General features: G+C 42.7%; 1 protein-coding gene across 4 annotated transcripts in view; it reads left to right on the forward strand.

The window, feature by feature from the left end:
• Positions 1 to 23,780, forward strand: part of APP (amyloid beta precursor protein) — a 484,182-nt gene that overhangs the window by 373,520 nt on the left and 86,882 nt on the right. For all 4 annotated transcript variants that reach the window (XM_086934030.1, XM_086934028.1, XM_086934029.1 and 1 more), the window contains 3 exons: positions 2,898 to 3,056; positions 6,434 to 6,562; positions 13,311 to 13,410. In XM_086934030.1, coding sequence (XP_086790156.1) covers positions 2,898 to 3,056; positions 6,434 to 6,562; positions 13,311 to 13,410 — 388 coding nt within the window. The remainder of the gene's footprint in view (positions 1 to 2,897; positions 3,057 to 6,433; positions 6,563 to 13,310; positions 13,411 to 23,780) is intronic.

Genomic DNA, 23,780 nt, shown 5'->3' on the forward strand with positions numbered 1-23,780 from the left:
GGACGGAGCGTTGACAATACAAACACTCACCCCCAGTCAACTGATCTGGGTTTAATCCATCACCGTTCTTTAGCTCACTCTGCCACCCCAGTTCAGACATGTCCATATGCAAATCAGTCTGACCCTGTGCCTCATGGGAACAGTACAGCCCGAACTGCCAAGCCATATCTTCCCTGGACCGGAATCAAGCTTCCCAGGACCGGTTTCTGGCATTACAGCCGTCTTCAGCCGGGCTTGCTTGACTCCAGTAGCAAAGTGAGCAAGGGACTCACGTCTGAGCATACCCTGCCAACTTAGGGCGAACAAAGAAAAACCAAAGGTGGTGATGGACGGAGTGTTGACAATACAAACACTCACCCCCAGTCAACTGATCTAGGTTTAATCCATCACCGTTCTTTAGCTCACTCCGCCGCCCCAGTTCTTTGGCCTGCTCAAAATGCTAAGCAGTTCCTGCCCCTCCTGTCTATCACCCACAGAAAAACAGTGGTCCAGGTATTAATAATCTCCAGGTTGGACTATGTAAATGTACTCTACCTGGGGATGCCTGAGTATCTACTGGCAAAACTGCAGGTGACTCAGAACGCTGCAGCAAGAGCAATACTCATGCTTGGCCCCTGAGCTCGTATGTTCACCCAGCTGAAATCCTTGCATTGTCTCCCTGTCCGTAAAAGGATCCATTTCAAGGCCATGGTTTTGGCCTTTAAGGCTCTCCGCTGCATAGGGGCTGGGTACATTGTGAAGAGAGTTCAATTTTACCACCCACACCGTGCACTTAGGTCTGTTGCACTTCAGCTGGTTCTGACCCCCAGAAACCTCCGGGCACGCATCGGGGTCGCTCTTTCTAGGTGCAAGCGGCAAAATTGTGGAACAATCTGCCGGTGGACTTAAAGCTGACTCAAGATCTCCTTGCATTTAGGAAATCACTGAAAACCTGGTTGTTTCAGCTTTAATATTCAGTGCGGGGGTCACACTGCTTAGCTGCGCCTTCATCCTGCTTCAGCGCCGGGACACTCAATTGAGTAGCTGCTCGCTCTATAAATAGCCATTTAACATAAGTCTGCCCCTTTCTCATCCACAACAGTCTGCCCCACTCCAATCTAATCCATGTCTCTTAAATCCAAACTTCCCCTCTCCAATCCACCCCACTTCAGTCCACCTCACCTCTGTCCACTTCACCCCAATCCACTCTCTCCCAAACCAACCCAACCCATTTCAGCCTAGTCCACTCAAATCCAGTCCACTCAACGACACCTAAATCCAATCCACCCTACAACATCTAAATCAATTTCACCCCACCCCAATCCACCCACCGCACCCCACCCCACCCCAAACCAACCCAATCAGTCATTTAACTCCAGTCAATCCAATTTGCCCCTCTACAATCCTATACACTCCACCTCATTGCATTCCACTCAAATCCACATGCTCCCATAATTGTCTAACGACAGTCCAAAATTGTTTACACCCTATGCTCAATGACAGTGCAAAAGCTGTTTCTACTCTCGGCCTCTCCTTGTTTAATAGTTAGAACTGTGGTGGCCTTTTCTGTTAAATATATATTAATTATCGATGTCCTGTCAAGTTTGTTTGCAAATAAATATAATCCATTTGTTTTTCAGCGCAGACCATGCAACATTTTGTGTATTTCCTAAAACTAATGTGCACTGCGACCGATGTATTTCTGCAGAACCCAGTGTTATCTTTATCAGCACTTCCATGTATTAGCCTGGGCAGGTTTACTACTGACATAGGATTAAAACTATTACTTCCCTTAAATGTATGTATTGGGGTTTGGGATTTCATTCTTGTATCTGTAAAATGTTCCTTTTTCCCTAAATCACTGCACTTATCAAACCAGACCATAAAAAGGTTTTTGGGGTGAGAGATTGGGAGCTAAAAGTAGAAGGACAACAACCATATAATTTGCAAACTGCTACCTTAATTATTAAACAGGATGTCAAACTGTAAATTCATGGTTCTAGCGTCTCACCAGAGTGCCCTCAATGTGAACCTTGCAACAAAAAAAACAGGGGTCTCTTGCAAGACGATCTTTGAAGATGCCTGCAAAAATCTGTCACTGGGCCCCCTCTGAACTCTTCCTGCTTTTCTGCAGCATTGAGTATCTTTACAGCACTGTCCCGGCTCTGCCAACCCCCATCACCTCTGAGGAATGCCCGGGTAGCTGTGTCAGTAACACAAGCATAATTATGCAACAGTCAGGAGGGGGAGGGGATTGAGGAGACTGAGCGCAATTAATTGAAATGCGTTTCCAACGTTAACTGTGATGATCCCCTCCCACTGCCATAAATCATTCTTTGCAAGTAGACATTGTTTTGTGGTCTTTTTGTGCACCCAGGCAGTATGTGTGGGCCGAAGGAGCCAGCTGTGTAAATACTGTGTTCTCGTTTCTACTACAAGTGCTGAGTCTGTTCCTGGTATCTCTGAGTTGGTGATGTTCCCACATCTTTTACTTCCAGTGCTTAATGAGTTTTCTTTTACCACGTAATTTGCCCTGCACAAACAGTGATTATTGCAACGCAGAGAGGGGGAGAGCGATTGAAAGAAATAAAGGCTATTTCTATTTTGGGCTTATCACCTTAATCATGGCCTAGAAATAAAACGAGGCGCAGCTATTGATTTATTTCCTGCAGCCCCCCAGAGACATCCCATCATGCTGACCGGGGCAAGTGTATGATGGATTACACGCATAAGAAATTGAATGCCACGAAGCACGTTTCTTGACTTTCAGAGCACGGTTGTTCAGGAAGGATCCTAATGGAGAACTTTAATACTGGAGACAAATCATTTACCTTACCTGACCTCTCTACGTGAAAGCGAGTTAGTCCTAATGCACCCTTTCTCTTTGTATTAAAAATCTTCTTTCTTTTGCCATGCAGCACTTTCAGGAGAAGGTGGAAGCTCTGGAGCAGGAAGCCGCAAACGAGCGACAGCAGCTGGTAGAGACGCATATGGCCCGGATAGAAGCCATGCTGAATGACCGTCGCCGTATTGCCCTGGAAAATTACATCACCGCTCTTCAGGCTGATCCAGCCCGGGTAGGTAGCCTGTTTGAGGTCCTTGAACTATGCAAGTATTTTGTCATACGGGTCTGGTTTGCTACATGATGTGCCATCAGAGGTGCAACTAGAGCCAAATTTCGGGTTGGGGGCTACTAAACATTTTGGGGAGCTGATTCTTCCAGCAATAGGCAGAGTGGAGATGCAGAGTTTTCTCTGCTGCAATCTACAAGCCATATTGTGCCAAAGCATGATTCAAGATGTTCTCTAGGCGTAATCCCAGGGTTTTAAGCATGCCAGAGGTTGCCCACTGACAAATAAGAAAGGGGTAATGTGTCCTCTTCTGACACTGCTGAACGAGAGGGACGGGAAGTATTGTTCACTGTAGAAAAGCAGGAGGTTAAATTGAGATTTTCCTCATACCATTGTCTGCAACTGGTGCGGGCACTTAGTTGTCTACAGACAGGGCATCAAGTTCTCCTCAGTCCTCAATTCAGCGATACTATTCATGGCTCCCATTCTTAGGCATGGCATAAGGAGGAATCCCTTGCAGTCTGAAACAAGCAGTTAGTGATACAGAATCTCTTTGAGGACCCAGGCAACTACCCCTGGCAACACAAGACCTAGCCACTCATCCCCCCAGCCAAGATTTGTAACCTACCAATGCTCCCTCAGTTGTGGCTGCTCATGTTCCTGTTCTGATCTGCCAAGTGACCCGGAAAACCTTTAAGCATCTTTGACATCCTTCCTGATATGTCACGCTACCGGAGGTTTACATTTTGCGATCTACAAAAATAATAACAATAAAATAGAGAATAAAGATGGCTCCACTATCCATAGGCCCAAAAAATGTAGTCTTCTGTGGCCTGTTCATGGTACAGGAAGACAAATTCCCAGTACTACATTGGCATTCCCGCTCAATAGGTGAGAAGTCAGAGTTTCAGTTCTTGAGCACCTTGGCTAAATTTATGACCTCGGATGTCTTATGATATTTATCAATCGGAACACTCTCTGGGGTAGGATGCAAAGCTATTGCTACAAAGGTTTCTGCATTCTTTCACGTTTTCAATCCTACTCCTCCTCATAATACAGTCTACCTAAAGCCACTAAACAGTGGGACAACAGAGATGGAGGCCACAGTCGGGGGTCAGCTGGTGCCAGCGAGCAAACCCGGTAACAGGCGATTCGGGGTGAATACTTGGAAAAGTAACAGGGCAATTTAAAAACCAGGCTGTTCTTTAGAAGAAACTGTGGTCACAAGACTGTAGAGGACAGGCGTTGGTGTTAACCAGCGACAGTGGTAGAGAAAAAGGAGGTGAGCAAGCTTGTCCAGGGCAACAAAGTTTGATCAAAGTGAGGATTTTGTTGGGTGGAAGTGAGCTCATTATATTGGGGTGTTTTAATGTGGATATTAAGTGGTGATTTGTATTGATCCTGCTTTTGCAAGGAGTTGTATGGGGGGTTATGTTAAATAGAGTATGTTGTGGTCCCACCAGTTTAAAAGGTAGTTGGTCTAGGCATGCAAAAGTGGTTAAATATGAGATGATAATATCCAGGGTTTTGCCTTGAAAATGTTTTGGAGAGGCTCAGTTTGAAGTGAGCTTTAAAAATGTTCTCGATACATAGGCCAAATAGGTCTTTGTCTTTCTGGATATTGGAAACTACGGGTTGGCATTAGTGGAGATATCATTAGTGAATGTGGAAAGGATATCAGTGTTTTTTTGGAGCATTCGCTCAAATGAGCCAGTTGAATGATTGACTTGACGGAGAAGTGGGTGACTTGAGGTTGTGGGAGTAAGATGGGTGGAGAACTGCATAGTTAATTTTTGGATAATGGCATAGCAGATGCCACTGTCAGTTTCTTGGTGGGTTATGATTGTATAGACAGCTGGAATGAGTTCAGCACGCCTTGGGGACATAGTAAAGTGTATGTACAAGCTGGTAGTCATGTCTTTCTCCCCCCATCTTCCTTCTCCATTACCCTCTAGAAGAAGATGATTTCTCCATCTCAAGATTAACTGCAGCATGTAGCTTGTCCTCTAGAAAGTGCATTGCTTTCTTGACAGCACAGACACTATACTCTGAAAGACCTTTCTTGGGAACAATTGGGAATTCGATGTTTATTGATACACGTATTTTCTGGGTCCAGTGTGCTTACTGGCAAAATTAGTGCATGCATTCTAGTGTAGACTGGGATTTCTGAAACCCTGCTGCTTTGGTCTAGAAAATGTTCTGGTAAACTGATAATCAACCATTTGCCTTATGGCAGTCTGGAAGTGGAAACCCTGGTCAGCACTAGCATTGCAAAAGTGTGCAAAGCTAGGGTTATTGACCTATCTTGGGATGTAACAGAGCGGTCAACAATTAAAAAAATATTTTTTTGTACCATTTATATGGCTACACAAATGCGAGTAATTCATGGCATAGAAGAGCAATATTGAGGTCCCTAGATGAACATAAACTTCCTCCAAAAGTTTAATCAAACCCTAAAAAACACTGACATTTGTCCGGAATCGAGAGCAGTGCAGCTGTTGCCTCATTCAGTGCTCTGCTCATGGACTCAACATTATTTTTCAGCCAAGTAAATAACCATACCTTCCCATTAGTTGTTTTTAGTGTTCATTTCCGGTTTTGACAGCTGACTTTGGGCATGGGTTATGACCTTTTGGCTCCCAGGTACCATTCCCAGAAAACGCACTGAACCGCACAAAGTAGATAAAAACCTGGCCCTGTGCCCTGGCACTATGTCCACTGAACCCACAGCATATGATCTTCAACCATGCACAGCAGGCCCTGCATAGATAACCCGCACCCATCGCCTATGCCCGCGAGCCAACAGAGAATACCTTAAGAACTTGTTGCATTGTGCGTTGGGCACAGGAAATGCAAGTCCATCATGCACTGGCACTAGCTTTGTACAGTCTTAAAATGTTGGTAGCATTAGTTTTTGTTTCTATTACATTTTCAGCTCTAAAGTGGGATCTACAGATGTAAAATGGCACCTACAAAGAGTCAATTTTTGTTGATTTCAATAAACAGAAGTCCAGGTGGTAGAAATGACTATCCACTTTAGATTCATGTAAGGCTGCGCAAAGTCCTACTTTGGCTCACCATGATCATCTGTAGAACAGTAAGCTTTTCTCAAACATACGGTGACACTCATTAATAGTATTGACGTTTGAAAAATAAAATGTGGGATTTCGAGGCACTTCTAAAAAGAGACTAGAAGATAGTTATTTATGTGTTCTGACTTTCAGCAAAAAAACAGAAATCATTGCATGATCTGTTAAAATCATCTTTTCAAAAAGTTTTTTTTTTAATCTGCAGTGTGGGTTTCCCTCTTTGCAGTTTATGTGCATTGAATTTGTTTAATAGTTTGTTTAGAACCTACAAAATAATAGTTTTTTTCCCTACAGCCTCGTCATGTATTTAATATGCTAAAGAAGTATGTACGTGCTGAGCAGAAGGACAGACAGCATACTTTAAAACACTTCGAACATGTCCGCATGGTCGACCCAAAGAAAGCTGCACAAATCAGATCACAGGTAACAATTATTTAAACATTGCATAGTTTGAAATCTGTTTCTAGTACTAATTCCATCAGTTGGACTAGTTCATTTTGTTAAGCTATAATTTTCTTTTGATGGATTTCAAATGCTTGCCAGACTAACAGTGCATTCTGCAGATAGTAGACAATAGACAATGCAGTACAAAATTCCATTGGATTTATATGAATAGCGTGCCTAAAAGCAATACAAAATCACAGAAATTTGACTGCTGAAGAAAAACCTGCTCTAGATGATGATAAATTGCTATGGTGACTTATAAGTTTTTTTTCAATATTTCATCTAATAGATCAAGCAAAATGCAGCGGGTAATGCTGCAAAAACGTAGAAAAGAGCCTTGCATGTTTCTCTACGGGAGTGTCTAGTGGCAAGATGGCTGCTCAGTGGGTAGAGCACTGAAATACACAAGTATGTTTTCAGATAGGTCTCAGTTTGAATAAGTCTGACTTTCTTCATGATCTGTAACAGTTGCAAGCCTCAAAAGACGAGCAGTGCATAGGAATGCGAGAAATGATGATGGCATGCTCAGATCTTCTAGACAACTTTCAAGTTTGATGAATGTAAGAACAGTGACATACACAGGAAAGCACCAGAGATTTACACTCTGTTCTAGTCCCTGAAACCACATATGCAGCTTTGTTACGGAGACCAGAAAGAAGTGTGCTTGGTTCACACAGTTTGGAGAAATTTCCTTTCTGTGTGAGCACCTGCCTGAAACTGGTCTAATGCAAAGCGCTGCTGGTTGAAGGACTGCAATTTTCTCAAATAGTACCATTTGCGTCTTATGCTATAGTAGTGCAGTGTGCGTTAATTTTACCATATGGTGGATTTTGCATAGGTGTATATGGAGTAGGATTCTAAATGTGTAGGGGATACATGTCACCAACATTAGGGAGACTAAAATAAACATCCATAGCTCTTATGGAGTCTCACGTGTTCCTCAAGCCAAGCTCAGCTGAAGTATTTACTGCACAGTACTATAAAAAGTCAAGACAAATGCTGTCAGTGTATGGTTTCTGTTTCCCCCAAAAACGTTGTCGTGAGTTAAATACCAACATTTGGTTTTAATTATTATTTCACAGTGTGTGTGACTGATAGACCCATCCTCTGCTTTAGGTGTTGATGCTTATTGACACCCCTTCATATTAGACTGACATGTATTTGTTGTACCTTTTCTGCTTTAATGCCAATGCCTGTGCTATTTATCTTGTTGTATTGATTAGCAGAGCTCGTACGGTTCTTGCCCGAGCCCTACCTGCGAGTGAAGCTTGTCCTCCTGTTATGTTTATTGTACCTCTTGTGAGTTTTCATTGAGGACCAAGTCCACTTTGTGTTTTTGTGCTGTAGCTGCTCAGTGCAGCACCTATTTTAGCTTATTGTTTTGCGTATGCAAGTGGAATTTACGCTACCACTGTTTTTACTATAGTTCTTTGTGCGAGAAGTTTTCACCATTGCTTCCTGGAAGGTGCTTTCTGCGTTTGTAAGGATAACTTGAAGTCCTAATACATTTCCCTGCCTATTTTCTGAGTAGCTCAGTTGTTCCCCTGCTAGATCATGCCGTACAATTACCCCCACACATCTAGCAAAGATGAAGCTTGTAAGGTGCATTTTCAGAGTTTAAGTATACCTTACACCACTTGTGCTTTAAAGGGAGGTGTATGTATGAGAGATAGAAAGACTGCTGCACATTTTTATGTCGAGCCTTGCGGCATCACACATTCTCTGCTCGCTCTGCGAGACTCCTGTATTAGAGTATGGGAGAGAAGGTGCACCCAATCTCCGCCCATATTTTTCATTAGTTTGTATCATTCTCTTTTGTAAATGCTGCCTTTGGATTCGTTAGTAAGCTTGTCAGTCCCTCCTTTGAATGGCCTTGTCTTCATTTGTAACCTCCCACGGCTACTGGCCCCTTTACTTCGGTTGTTACACGGGACCTGTTATTTAGTCTATAAGAACTATTTACTTTTTGTAGTTTCTCTTAACTGCAACCCAGACATGCTCTACTTCAGCTGGAACCGCTTGTGTTATTTCAAGCAGCACGGCTGCCCCCATAACACAATCAATATAGAAAAACAGTGGTCCTGGTTAGGATACGACTTATATACTATGTCCAGTATCTAACACATCAAATTAGTACCCACCACAAATTCATTCGTCATACATGAAACAGTTGAAGTAATGTATATACATTAAACCAAATATATGTTTTGTATGCATTTATTTATGCATAGTTCGTATTGACGCAGTATTACTTTTGCGAGCTTTGAGCTTATATCCAAAAACATGAAAAACACATAAAGACTAAAATGCAATTGTATAGTCATTACATTTCAATGTGCTCTCAGAAGAAAGGAGAGGGAAGGTGTGCAAGTTGTGAGGGACCGGGTAAAGGTGGTGTGACTGGTTTAAGAACATCACGTAGAAATCAAGATGCCTTTACAATCGTTAGGTACATGGTTCCAAAAATGCATCTAACATAGGTTTAAATTCATTAATTTCTTTGTGTCCTATGTTGTGCTCGAGTAGCGTAGTCTACGTTTCGACCCCAGTACGCTGTAAGGGTGACTCTAGCCTCATGTCGGGGTCTTCATCAGGACTGAAAGTTGTGAGAGCATGATCAGGACGGTAGGGATCTTTGCCGTCTGGGAATGGGCATGGTAGTGCTCCTGGGAAATTTGTGGAACTGCTCCTGACAAGTATAGACGAGTTGCTCCAGGCTTACGTCCTGTTATTCATAGTTGTTGGGCGCGTTCAATCGTGCCGCTCATGGTCCGACCTCTGGGGTTCTGGGCTAGGAATGAACAACTCGCGGTGCAGCCGCTGAATGATAGTCGGGTTGGAGGCTCGACTTCAAAGGGTCGGGACCAGGGTTCAATTCCCGCCTTGGCGGGTCTTGGGCTCAATTTCCTCGGACCTGATAATTCTTGCCTCTGTGCCTATTCTGATCATGAGCCCCATTCTGCACCTCTGGGCAATAGCTTGCTTAATCTCTACAACGGCCCCAACAACGCTGAGGATGCCTGACTTCACCTTGGGGGTGCCCAGGAGTGGGCTCCTCTCAGGGAAAGGCCAGGAAGGGTTCCTCTGCGGTATTCGTACAAGCGCCGAGATGCCTCCGGGTAGTCGTGCCCTATATAAGTGCATAATTATCATTTATTTATCTGACTGTGCACTGTTGGCTTCTATTGGGCGTCTTTACGGGCCTGAACAGCTGGAGCCTATCCCTCTCAGCCACTGCCGGCCCGGCCCTGCTCGCATGGGACGGTGCATTACAAGGCACTACTCAATATTTGGGTAGCTCGTTTCCCCACACTGTAGGACAAATAGGCAATTGCAATGGGCCAGGAACTCATACAGCATTTGAACAGATGTGCACCATATCCAGAAATCTTCGGCTGAAGTACACTCAATTTAACTACTTATACCAGACCTATATGAGGCCTATGTGCATCCACCACATATTCCAGATAGTGACCTCCGGGTGCCCTTGTAAATCGGCTTTGGAGGCAGACTTTTACCATATGGTGTGGTCCAGCCCCATTATTGGTTGTTATTGGGAAATGGTAACTGCGCTCCTGACAGAAATTGCTAGTCAGGCAATACCCACTAACCCTCTAGGGCACGGTTACTCGCAAAAATTTCCCCAGGGGCTACAAACTATGATTTGTGGTATACCCTAAAGCTGCATTGATGGCAGCACGATGGAAGTGGGGTTAAGGTGGGCTTAGGAGGAATGAACAAGTTGTTCCTGGCCAACCTTACTTCAGGTAATGAGGGTATTTTAACAATTGCGATCAGAAAGGTCCTGACGAATGCCAGTGTGACCCTATATTCTGGGCACAATTACTAAGGCAGAAACACATAGACATATTGGCATTAAGGATGGGTGCTGGAGTTCATTACTTTCTTCCTGTTACCACCATCCTTCACATTTTTAATCCTGGACGGAGGGTCCCGAAATAAACTTGAGCACAGAGACACCTCCGAGCTATTTTTAATTTTCACTGCACTTTTTCTTTCGGTGATGCCAATATATTTTGACATATTATTTCTGTATATTTTATATGTTATGTCTAGTCTTCCCCACCCTATTGCTCCACCCCAGGTGTTGGTCTGCGCAGGGGTGTACTGAAGCAGCCATAGGATGAAGCATGTCACAATTTTGTGAGTGAGGGCAGTATTTTCACACCAAGCACGTGCCACCACACATTTCTCACCACTCTCTACTCCTCTGTGTGTTTGAATTTGTGGACAGGGGGGGCCGAAGTAGGGGGATTTAGCCTCTCACCCCTTCTCATTGTGTAATGCCTTGGGAGGAGTGAACCACATATATGGCCTGATCAGTGTGTCATGAAGTGATTTTGAGAGTTTCTTTCCATACTGCCCTCTAAATGAAGCCCGTAGTCTCCAGAAGAGTCATAGCTTTTACTATACTGTATTCTGTATCTGAGGTGCTATCCCTGTACAACACCTTGGGGCAAGCCTTTCCAGTTTGCTGTTGCTACCTTGAGAGAGGCAAGTGTAACCATGAGGTGACTTGATTATTACATTGAAATGATATAGAATTGCACAACATGAAACCAGAAAATCTAGGATCATTCCCGGCTTCCTTATTTGACCCAGTTGTTTGATCCTGTGCAATTGCTTAATTTCACCTCCTTTTTCTTCATTATGACATATAAGAGCACCTTGAAATACATGAGTTCAGGATATATGCTGTACAAACCTCTTTTGTTTGATTTAATAAACTATAATGTTGTCCATGTATAATAACCTCGACAACTCAGAGGGTTCCACATGGCAACTGACTTGCCTCTGAGTTCACGATTGGCATTTCCGTCAAGGGTGTGAGTAGGCATGAATATTTCTCCACAAATTTTTTTTTAACTGATCAGTTTAAATAAAACAATTATGAATGCACTTTTGTAACTCTTCTGCATGGTAAATAAATACACTTTTTGAGTGTTGATGAGACTTTATCATATGTTTGCATTTGTACTGCAAGATGTATTGAAAAATTACTGAATTAGGTTTTGCAGGACACCTTATTGCTGCTTTTCTTTTACTTCAGTTAACCTGTAATTAAACACTTTCCTGTTTATTTAACACAGTCAGTAACGACATCACTACTAACCATGACACTCCTACAAGTGTGATAATTCAGACTATTTCAAGCCCACAAAGCTGTAAGAATGACTTGGGCAGCGGATAATAGTCACTGTTAATGTGTATTGAATAAATAATTAACTGTTGTGGTCATTTATAGAAGAGCCAGACAGCGCCACCTTGTGGCAAGCTGTTACAAGACCCGTGTGTTGACAATTAAGTACCGGTGCCGAGCACCGGAAACCACAGGCTCAAATTAAGCACTACATGGCTGCAAGATTTGCTTAAGAGGGTGACTGTACAAGTTGGGACGTGCAAATGGTGCAAACCCTCCATAGCGGGATGCTTGGTATACATACTTTAAAAAGTTAGCAACTGAGACAGACGATACGCCCCCATAAGGGGCATCATGGCTACTATGCCCCGCAGGGCTTGCATACATAAGACTGGCACTCCACAACCCCAAGCATCCCCAAGCCATGGTTGTTTCTACACTCGAACACAACACAGCGGTTCTTGATAATTGGCGCATATGGACCATAGTCCCGTTCCAGAGTTGACATGAGCTGCATGGGGGTACGGGATACACCCTACAATAGAACACAGTATTGGTGTTATTGTTATAAATGTTAATGGAACCTCCGGGCTGTGCGCAGATTTTTCCCTCTGTAACCCGGAACGGATGCATTTCTTGAACTACTTGTTGTATTGCTTGTAATGGAATTGTCAGTAAAGAACCACTTGTGGAAAAAAAACTGTAGCTAGCTCGAAAGCAGAGGATTTTGCTAGGAAACAGTTCATGCGGATACTTACCACCATGTTGGTTACAAAAAAATTTTTTTTTTTAACCTGCCTTTTTCTCCATGGAGTGCCCACTTTGACAAACCTGAAATACTTTTAGGTCACAAAACTGAGCCACAGAAAGCTATTTACTCTTTAATAAATACAGAGGTAATAAATCCAGTGGAGCAAAGAAAATAAGACTGATAGCAGAGGCTGTAAATAGCTCATGAAGTTACGAAGTTCAAGAAAAGAGATAAAGTTGGGTCTGTAGTGAAAGAAGAAATTACATTCAGCTCCCAAAAGCTAGGCTGGATAGCTCAGCAAGTTAAGCTGCTCGCATCTGGTGTGATCTGCCAATCAAAAGATCACCTCTCAACAAGGCAAAGTCAGCCTTTCATCTTTCCTAGGCCCAAGACCTGAGATTCATTGAGATGTGTGGTATCGCACTTATTACATGGCGCTCACTAAACATTTTGCTGTCTTTAACCCCTTCCACACTCATGACGAGCTGGGCTCGTCATGGTGTAGCCTCCTCGTACACTGATGACGAGCCCAGCTCGTCATAAAACAATGAAATAGAGCAATCTCCAGCACAGGAGGGGAATTGCCTTAGCAGCCATGGGGTTAAGAGCTAAAATATTCGGAGGGTAAAACACTCTTTTGGTGCCTTGTAAGCCGGAAGAGACTTTAGGGTTGCATCAGTGAAACTGGTATTGCAGTAATGGAATGCCTCCTGTAAGGACTGAGGTTGTACTTGCTGCACGTACACATGTGCTATCTGATGGGGTCATTTTGTGCCTGTGGGAGATCTGACCACTGTTTAATTTCCTCCCCCAAGGTTATGACCCACCTGCGTGTGATCTATGAGCGCATGAACCAGAGTCTGTCCCTCCTTTATAAAGTGCCATCCGTCGCTCAGGAGATACAGGATGAAGTTGGTAAGCTGCTTTTATCTTTTTTATATTATGATGTCACAACCTCGTCCTTGCCATTTAGTTTACATCAAGAGTTCACTTATATGATTTTGTGTGAATCGTTGTGGGTAGACATATAGCAGTACCAAAAACATCCTATTCTATTTTAGTTTGACAATATTGTCCCATTTTACCTTTGTTAAAATAAGCATTTGTTCCCCCATACATTCTATCTTTTTTTTTTTATTGTTTTCATTTTCGCCATTTAACCCCTTCACTGCGGCGGCTATTCCGCCGCAGTGCTAAGGGGGAGGGGGGTCCGCGCGGTGCGCCCATGCTGGTGACGGAACCGCTCCGTCACCAGCCGCGGTTGCGCTGTGCTCATGACGGAGCCGTTCCGTCACGGCCCGCCCGCTCAATGGAACGCTCAGCGCAGGCGCAGAATCCACGCTGTGCAGGTGTTCCGAGCGGGCCGTGACGGAACCGCTCCGTCATCAGCACAGCGCGACCGCGGCTGATGACGGAGTGGTTCTGTCCGCAGCAGGGGAGGGGTTAATGAATCGTGTAGAAGCTGCCAAGCTCCTAGCAGTGGACGACATTTAGTCCTCTGCTGCTTTTTACTGAACAGTGGATGGATTGTACACAACCAACCTTCATACGTATAGTGGCGCCTTTTCCCATTCCTTTGTGAAGAATATGCAGTCCTGTTTTACTTGAGAAAGTGTATCCCTACTCAAATTGTTGTGTGTTGAGTATCCGTCGTGCCAGGAAAGTCTAGAATTGTGTACCTGACCCAATCCAGATCTTCATATTAACCATGTACAAAGTAAATTAATTAGAAGATTGTATCTCTGGAAATTGATCTTTTGTTGGTTTTCTTATAATTTAACGTGGATCCCCTGCCCCTGGACCTGTGTTGGACACCCCAACGCCAGGTCTGGAATGGAAATGGCTGAAATGTTTAACTCAGCCCACACTACGGGGGGCGTGACTGGAATGTGACCATGGAGTCTTGGTTGGTCATGTTGGTCCATTCGTCTCTGGAAACCGCTCATTAGCCTCTAGTCAACTGTAGAATTGAAATACCAGAGTGGCCAAAATGAATAGCTGCAAATGTGGTTAGAAAAAATATTTAGGGGGGAAAAGTATTTGTTTACCACTATTTATTTATAAAGTTATATATAGCGCAAACAAGATCCCGAAGGATATCAGACTATTATCCCTTTAACAGTTTGTTTTTCACCTAGTATTTTTTCATGTGCTTCAAGGATAACTGTTAGCTTGTGCGTATTCGTCGCTTTGTTCTGCTTTGTTATGTTTCTTTCCTTCTCTGCATCCTATTTGCGCCGTCCCCCTGAAAATCTGCTCCTGTTATCCCACCATCATATAGCATTAGTTCTGGCTTGCTGCTTCTCCAATGGGATTTATAACTCTTCCACACGGTGACCGTGTGTTAGGTTTTGCCTGAATCAGTGCTTAGGTTTGAGGATGGTCTTTCTGTGTTCTCATGGACTCATTCCATCACTTGCCACAGCACTGCGATGGGAGTCGGACATCTTGTTCCGAACCTTCAGTGTTATTCGTTCTAGAAATGCTTTTAGATCGGTTCTTAAGGTTACCTAAACTATAAATGTCAACCGATGAATTACCAGTTCTGAAAGGTCAGCGTCTTAAATATCAGAGAAACCAATGAAATGAAGAGATGCTAGTGCAGTAAAGTGCTGCAGTACGCTCTTGTAGAAAATGTCATAGCTCTTTTTTCACTTTGAGAGATTTTGTGATGTTCATACTGAGAACCGGTTGAAATAACTGGGTAAGATACGTGGCGCTTCTTAAAAGTGCCTAATTGATTTCAAACACATAATGACTATTAAAATAAAAGGTGTTATTTTCTGCTGTAGCCTCTATATTCTAGTGTAACCTCCTTGTCGGACCACATTTAGTGTCCTGTTTTTAAAGTTTTTTTGTGTGTCGTCAGATTCTCCCTCACCCCTTATCACTAGATGAGGATTGTATACCATGAAATGAGTTAAAAAAAATGTTTAAGCTGCCTTAAAATGTTTAAAGTAGAACAGAACACCAGACCCTACCAATCGAAGTTGCCACAGCAAATTGTAAGTCTTTTATATCCAACTCGACAGCCATCTCCTACTTGCTTTTGCACAACAACCTTGAGGTGCTTGCATTATCACAAACGTGATTTCACCCTTGCCACTCCATGACCACCTTCTGCTACCTAGCTACAAGATAATCCACCTAGATCGAACTGATAAAACAGATGGTGGGGTACCTGTTATTTGTAATTCATAATTATCCTGCACACTGATATAAAACCATCTTGGCTAGGACCTTCCAGTCTCTTACGTTTATGCTTTGTTAGCAAAATATCCTCTAAAACTGAGATGGTGAAAACCCCTTTCTATTGACAAATTCCTATCCCCACATAGGGAAAACAATACATTAAAACTATTTTTCCAGGCCATCCTCCATTTTCAGTCTTCTACATCCAAATGCTAAAACAAGCCCAGGGAACTTTTAACTACATCGCTGCTGCAGCAATTCCCCTCCTGTGCTGCAGATCCTTTATTCCCATCATTTCATGACGAGCTCAGCTCGTCATCAGCACAGCTCAACCGTGCCTCATGACGAGCTGAGCTCGTCATGAGCATCGAAGGGGTTAAGGACCCTGAACTGGCTGCCTTTTGAAGCCAGAATACATCTAAAAATTGCCTGCATGACGCACAGAGCTGTACATCACAACTCACCCGGCTACCTCACTCAGAAACTGACAATATCTGGTGGCTCAAGAACCACTAGAAGCACAAAGAATCTTCTCCTGAAACCTCGTAGATTCCGGAAGGAAAAAACATATAAACACTCTTTCTCAGGAATGGCACCCAGGATCTGGAACTCACTCCCTCCCGAAACCAGACTTATCTCCTCCTCTGCATTCTTTAAAAAAGAAGTAAAAGCTATCCTCATGACTAAATTCACCTGAACTTTTACTCTTGATCTTGACGATATACACCTAACTGCACTATTGTTTGTTCGATTGTAGATTTGTATCATTGATTCTAGTCAATTATTATGCTACCCCATGTACCCACCCTACTTTGCCTTTCATTTTTTACCTACAAGTATTCTATGCTCAAAAGTCTGTTAATCTCTCCCATGTTTCTTGTTTCCTACCTCGTGTATTTGTAAAGCGCTCGGATATCTGCAAAGATCATGTTCGCGCTATATAAAACTTTCAAAATAAAATAAATAAATAAATAAACCATACATGACCAAGCGCATGAAGCCATCCGTCCCCATCTAAAGTGCCTAACTGCAATGACCTAGGCAAACACTTGACTCAAAGTCAAGCAGTCAGAAACAACATTGGCTGCTTTGCGGTTCAGCCAGATTGTGAGTAAATTATTCTCACCAGAAAAGTGCCATCAGTGTCTTGGTCCTCCTTTAGTCCCGTTGCAGAATTTTAACTGCAACAAAAAAACATTGCAAATAGTAAGACTTGGCCCCACTTCACTAACCTTTTGCAAATAACATGCTAATGTCCTCATACCTAAATTACTGCCAATCATAAATGCCACGGTTTTACATGGTACTTTTCCATAGGTGCAGACAGTGGGGCATGTTTGCCCGTTATTAAAAAAAAAAATCTAACACTGACCCTGGCGACCCTGACAACTACACGCCCACTCCAGTGTTACCCTTCGCAGCTACGGCCATAGAGGAAAGTGTAGCCACTCAATTGAACTTAATAGGAAAAAAACAGTAACATTGACTATGTCAATCTAATTTGACACCTGGCTGCAGCACAGAAATCTCCATTCTCAAGATCATAGGTAACTCTTTGCACGCTAGTACTCTTTGGGCTATCTACAGCTTTCAGTACACTTGATGACAATATTCTCCTACACAATTTATGCAATAGGATTGGCATTAGAGGCACTCTACTGAACTGGATCAAAGCATACCTGTGTAACACAACACAATGCATTAAAACTGATAGCAGTTCCATTTAGAGTACCTTAAGGAGCTATCCAACACCTCGTCCTCAAATCACCCTAATATTCAGCTTCTATATTGAACATCTGGGTGACCGATTCAGATATTCTCCAATGGTGGGATTGCCTTTCACCAGCATTCTCACAAAATGTAATAGATTGGTTGCACAGACGCCATTTAAACTCTATCCTAGTGCTTATTAGGCATACACTCATGGCTCTGAGACCAAACGTAAACCTAATCATCAAAAGACTGTATTTCTCCTATTATCACTTAACATCTCTGAGTTCATCCCTCCTAAGTAGATCACTAAGCTCCGAATCTTAAATATATTCCCCCAAGATTGTGAAGTCAGCCAATTCCTTGGCTTCACACTGGATAGTGTGGTGCCTGGCTTGCATGCCTGTTCACCACCCATTCCAGCCTGGATCTTAGAATGTGGATAGGATTTAAGAGTACCTTTTTGAATCCTTCGCAAATGACTGACTGTGTTGCAAATTATATTAAACATACCTCAGATACTTAGCCTACTTTGGCCTGTACCACCTTCTCTACATTGGCAACGAGCAAGAGGGACATATCCCAACACGTCTGTTGTAATTTGTTACTGCTGAAAGCTGTGAATGGTTCAAGAAAAACATCAGCAAGAGAAGCCCTCAGGCCCATTATAAATGAACAGTACACTATCTCAGAACGATGGGAGATCAGGCTTCTAATCAACTATGCAACCTGTGGAAGCAAAAGGAGTTGAGGATTTGCCGTTTTCGAATTGGCCTATCAAGGAGAAGTATAGTTGAGCGCAAGGCCACACTGCGCATTCCACAAGCATCAATAAGTTGGAGTTGGGAAGAGACTGTGCCAAACTGTTTTCACACTGAAGGTCGAAGGACATAAGAGGTATCAAATGCCCAGAGCAAAGAGTTACAGTGTGCGAGAAATAGCTTCGCAGTGGATGCATTGTGAAGGTGTGCCAGTGAGACAAACTCTGCAGAGCTTTCCAGTCGGAGGAGTTCAAGTTTTGCTCCTTACGTGTTTGCAAAGGGCAGTATTCACATGAATTGGCAGGAGTAAAGAAAGTAACTGGTGTGACTAAGATGTTTGGGGGATGTTGCACTCGTTTCAAAGGCGGTAACAGGCACGTCTTTGAGGAAGTACTCTTTCTACAAAGCAGTCCTCCTACCCACACTGTTCACTTTGATTGGCAAACCTTTTAAAACATGTCTTTGACTGGGAAGCAGCCCATCTGCCTGCATTGTTGATGGTGATAGACACACCAGATGGCGATAGCTTTGAAGTCTTTGGAGTCATAACTGAACATTGGGCAGTCAACCTGGTAATTGAAATGTTGAAAGTTTTTTTATGGTGGCAAGCCTATCCTATAGTTTAAAATCCTTTGCAGCAATTGAGACTAGCCCTTCTTTTAAAGACATTATAAGGGAGTACAGACACACCTTGGACTTTCTCTTTTACAGTACATGAAGTATTTCGGGAGGTTGATGAAAAAAATTATGTGCATAACTATTCTACAGTCTGCCTACAGCTTCTCATTTCTGAATGAAGTGCAGTTTTATTTTGAATTTGAGGGCTGTCTGTATAGAGTTATACATTCCTGAACCAGGGTTAGACTCATTTTAAGTTCACTGTTTGTATTATATTGTGGTCTCTTGCTTGTGATTGGAAGGCCTCCCCCATAATAATACTGCTGAGCTCAGATTTTACAAAAATTGTAGTTTGGATGCAAGGGATTGGCACTTTTTGGATGAGTGTGCTCAGGGTGAGGTTTGCCATGTATTTTACAATATGCAAAATGTATCTCCACCCTTTTTCTTCTTGAGCGATTTGGGAGACCCACACATCCAGTGGGGAAATTGAAAAAACGTGTTTAAAAATTACAGCAGGGAGTGCATAACAAATATGGGTGCTGAACACAAACAGCCATCCTTTTGCATTTTCTAGAGGTTGAGGACCAGGAAGTTCTAGACACTCTTCCTAAATTTGCTCAGGAAGATGTGAGGGGGATCCAGAAATGTGAAGTAGACTTGGAAAAAGTGAATCTTCACTGTCTGACATGCATGAGTATGATAATGGAGAGGTACCATTTTGGGAAGAGAGCTCAAGGGTATATAAAATGAGTCTGTAGAAGAAATTGGCAGGAGCTTGCAAATCTGACCCTTTAGCGATGAGCCGATAGTAGATCACTTCTTGTTAAACAGCAACTTTGAGCTAAAAAACGAGAAGAGTTGTGGGTTAAGGGCAAGTCACTCTTAAGAGAAGTGATCATTGCAGTTAAAAATGGTGGAACACATGAGATGTGTGGAAACCATCAGGAAAAAGAAATGCCCACAACAGGAGAGGAATGGTCAATCTTGTGTAAATGAGCACACAAGGAGAAAAAGGTAAGACCAAATCTTTTAAGTTCAAGGGAAAGTGTTGCTGATGTGGGACAGTAGACCACATGGCTAATAGTAGAGTGTCATAGAATCAGAACTATATGTAATAAGTGTTAAAAAAAATAGCCAGCATAATAAAGGGTTTCTGGAGTGTTGGTGGTGTGCAAAAACAGGCATGCAAAGAGGTGACCATTCAGTAGCTTTTCAGGACAGTCTTAACCCTTCAGATACTGCAATGGTAGTCGCACAGAATCACAATGATGTACAACAAAGTTTAGGGAGAAGTTCAGATTGCACAAACCGACATTAGACCAGGAGGCTACAACAGTCCAGTTGTTAAGATGGCGAGTATTTACCAAGCAGTAATGAAGTTTCACTGTGGGCAAGGTGTACATGTCATTAAGGATTATTCCTATTACTCTGTGGCCAATACAAATGGAAATCTGGGATTTTTCTGGTCCCCACTGAAGTTCTCCAGGTGCAAAAGCATGCTAATAAAGAACAGGGTTTTGAAGTTGATAGTTTTTTACACAATGTTGAAAAAGGCCTTTCCTAGTGTTACAGCAAAAGGCTGGGATGTTTGAAAACATATGTACTGAAAGGTGTAAAACCTCATTGCACTTAATCTATGCAGAATGCCTGTTAGCATGAAAAGGCGGCAAAAAAGGAGCTTAAGGGAGTTACTAAAGGATGTGTGGTTGTACCCATGGAGGCCTTTGAACAGTTGGCACCAATGCTAGTGTCAGAAAAGGCATCTGGTGAAATAAGGTTGTGTGTTGATGTTAAAGGATTGAAGAGGTGGTACTTTACAAATTCCCTTTGTGTCCATAATGTAATTATCAGTGTTGACAGGTGCGAAGTTCTTTATCACTGTGTACGTTACACCCACATATCCTTAGATCAGGCTGCATGGGGAATCTTGGAGCTGACTGATCTCTTTAGTGGGCCTGTGGAGTCATTTAAGTTTGTCTGCATGTTATTCTGGAGCCCCAGACTTTGTGTGTTAGTTCATCCATATTTGGAGAGTTGGAAGATGTAAAACTCTACCAAGTTGATGTGTTCATTTTTGGAAATACTTGGAAACAACAACATGAAAGACTTTATTGTTCTGAGACAATTTGAGGAGTATGGTATACCATTGAGGGCTCACAAACTCAGATTTGGCAAACAAGAGATTACTTATTTATGACACATAGTAAGTGTGACTGGAGTCAGGCTGAAAAAAAAATTGGTTAAGGCTCATTGTAGACTGGAAGCTTAAAACAAATAAGAGTAGTTGTCATTATTGGGAATGGTAGAATTCTATGGCAGATTTCTGGAAGCCTTGGCAGACGACGCATACCATATGCAGCTGTTGTGGAGTATAAATGGCATAGTATGTGTGTTGAGTTTTAAGTATTCAAAGGTTAATTGAATAAAGCACTTGATTTGCAAGCATTTGTGCCTGTAAGAGTGTGTGCAGTCACCACTGATGCCAGTGCAAAAGGTTTCGGGGCACTGTTGGTTCAAGTGAATGGTGGCAAGGAACAGACACTACCATTTGGATCTAGAGATTTGAACATGAGAAGGAAAGGCCTCTCTCTAGCAGTGAGTTTGGCCATTGACACGTTTTGTAAATTTTTATGAGATGATAGATTTGTAGAGTGGACAGGTCATAGGCCATTGAAAGAGATTTTTGAGAAGGAAGGGTTTGATGCACTATCCGCATGCATCAGGAAATTGGTTATTAGACTTAGTGTACAAAGTCATAGCTCATTACATCCCAGGAGCAAGAATTTTTGCATCAGACTGCTTGTCATATTTAGTGTGCTTGAGTTGGCTAAGACAGAGGAGGATTTTTGTTTTGGGTGCAGAAAATGTGTTTAGTCAAATTTATCTCATTCTGAAGAGGAAGATGAAACGGCAACAGACAAGCTGGTACAAGAGGTGTTCTCAGTTCTGTTGTGAAGGTGGAAAGAGAAGCCATGGTTGCTGCTGGAAATTGAGTCCGTCTGAGCGGTCAGGTGGTTTGGTCTTCAGAGGAGCAAGATTTATTACACCTGTTTCTCTGAGAAAATTAAGCTTAGTGTTTTCCAATATGGGACACTTTGAAGTAGCGAATACTAAGAAAAGGTTAAGATTGGGCTTCTGGTGGCCAGGTTATTGACATTAAAGTTGAAAGTGCCAGAGGTAAGGTGCTTGAGTGATGTCAGTTCAAGAGAAAAGCAATTTGTGTGAAGTTTTTCAGAGGGGAAGTTACCATAAAAGTGCCTCAGTTGACAGTGTTAGGCAGTCAACTCAAGAGAAATGGATAAATAGTTCACTGAATGCAGCATTATGCACAAGATAAGTGCCCTCCACCATCCCGAAAGTAATGGAAAGTCAGAGAAGTTAAGTCGTACATTGAAGAAGAGCCTCCATCCGGTCAAAAGTTGTTGGTTTAACTGCAAAAAATGGGCTGTGTGAAATTCTGGCTTACGGGCTTTCTCCTCATGACTCCACTGGGCTGACTCTGTTCCAGCTATTCAGTGGAGTTGTTCACAGTAGAAGCTTTGTTCCAGGCTGGATGGATTGCAGAAAATGGTGGGTCAAAGTACCCGTTCAGGATGGATGGAGGAAGAGAAAATTTGAGCTGTAGAAAAAAACGTAAATCCGTTTTAATGCATGTAAGGCCAATTGTATGAGGGAATTGAAGTTGGCTTCCCACAGCAAGAGAAAAGTAGTAGAAGTTCTAGGAGTCACTTAAGGTGGTGTACCTTTTAAAGAATACTGTGCTGACATCTGATGGCAGGTTATGGACCTCAAGATGGAACTTTTAGTCATCTGGTATAAAAGATGGGTATGTGAGGGCTCATGTGCCCTATGTAAAATCGTAAAAAAAATCGTAAATCATACGTTCTTATATAGCGCCTTTCCTCGTAAGGTCTCAAGGCGCTTGCTTTGGGAACCCATCCTGGTTTTTTCCCTGTGAGATAACCCCTACTGGGCATCCCCAAGGTGAAAACCAGGCATCCCATCGCGGTGGGGCCGTAGTGGAGATTAAGCAAGCTATTGCCCGGAGTTGCAGAGTGTGAACCCATGATTCGAGTAGGCACCGAGACGAGAATTATCGAGTCCATGGACATTTTAAGCTCAAGACCCTGCCGCGTCGGGGATTGAACCCTGGTCCCGGGTCTGACCTCTGCGTCCGGGTCTGCCTCCTCTAACCGGTGAGCCACACTTCTCCACACACTATGTAAGAGCTGGTGATATGTCCCAGATGGTGTCGAATATATGTAGATTATCGTTTTGGACAACCTGAAGAGAAGCTGATCTCTAGGACACCTGCAAAATTGTAGGATTACTTGGTGTTCTAATTGTTGCTATTTCACTTTATCTTTCAGGTCATGTTAATGCTGTGGGGTCTAGTATTGTTTCTCCCCCACTCTTTATAGTATTACTTCATTGTAATTTTAGAGTGGGTTACCTTTGGGAGTACCCGGCTTATCTCTGTAAATAGTTACAGTAAATAGTGTGCTTCATGTCTTCTGAATGTGCTAGCCATACCTTCACACCGTACTCATTCCCACAACTGCTGCTTATTATAAATGTATACAGTGTACCTTTCTATTTTACCACTACTTTATATATATATATTTCAATCCCTTCTTATTAAAAATGTATAAATATTTTAAATGATCTAGTGTTTTACTGATAACACACACAAATATCTAGAGGGCTTACCTGCTTTGCTATTTTGTGTATATGTATATATCACCCCCCCAACCCCCTAGATTTATGCGCGTTCATACTCTAGTATTCTTTGTTTTGAAACACTCCGTCACTCTTCAGTATATTGCACTATGCGAAAAGAAAAAGGATCTGTTAAAGTAGGTCCTTACTGCACGCGTCATCTTGAAACTAGTATAGATCTGTAGGCAGGAGAAGCCCTGGCAGCAGCTTCATGACAGAGGCTTAGTGCCCCACAAGCCGCACTTATTCAGCCCCTCCTGCTGAAGGTGTTTGTCTTCAAAT

The sequence above is a fragment of the Lissotriton vulgaris genome, chromosome 8 (assembly GCF_964263255.1).
Source record: "Lissotriton vulgaris chromosome 8, aLisVul1.2, whole genome shotgun sequence".
NCBI classification, from domain to species: domain Eukaryota; kingdom Metazoa; phylum Chordata; class Amphibia; order Caudata; family Salamandridae; genus Lissotriton; species Lissotriton vulgaris.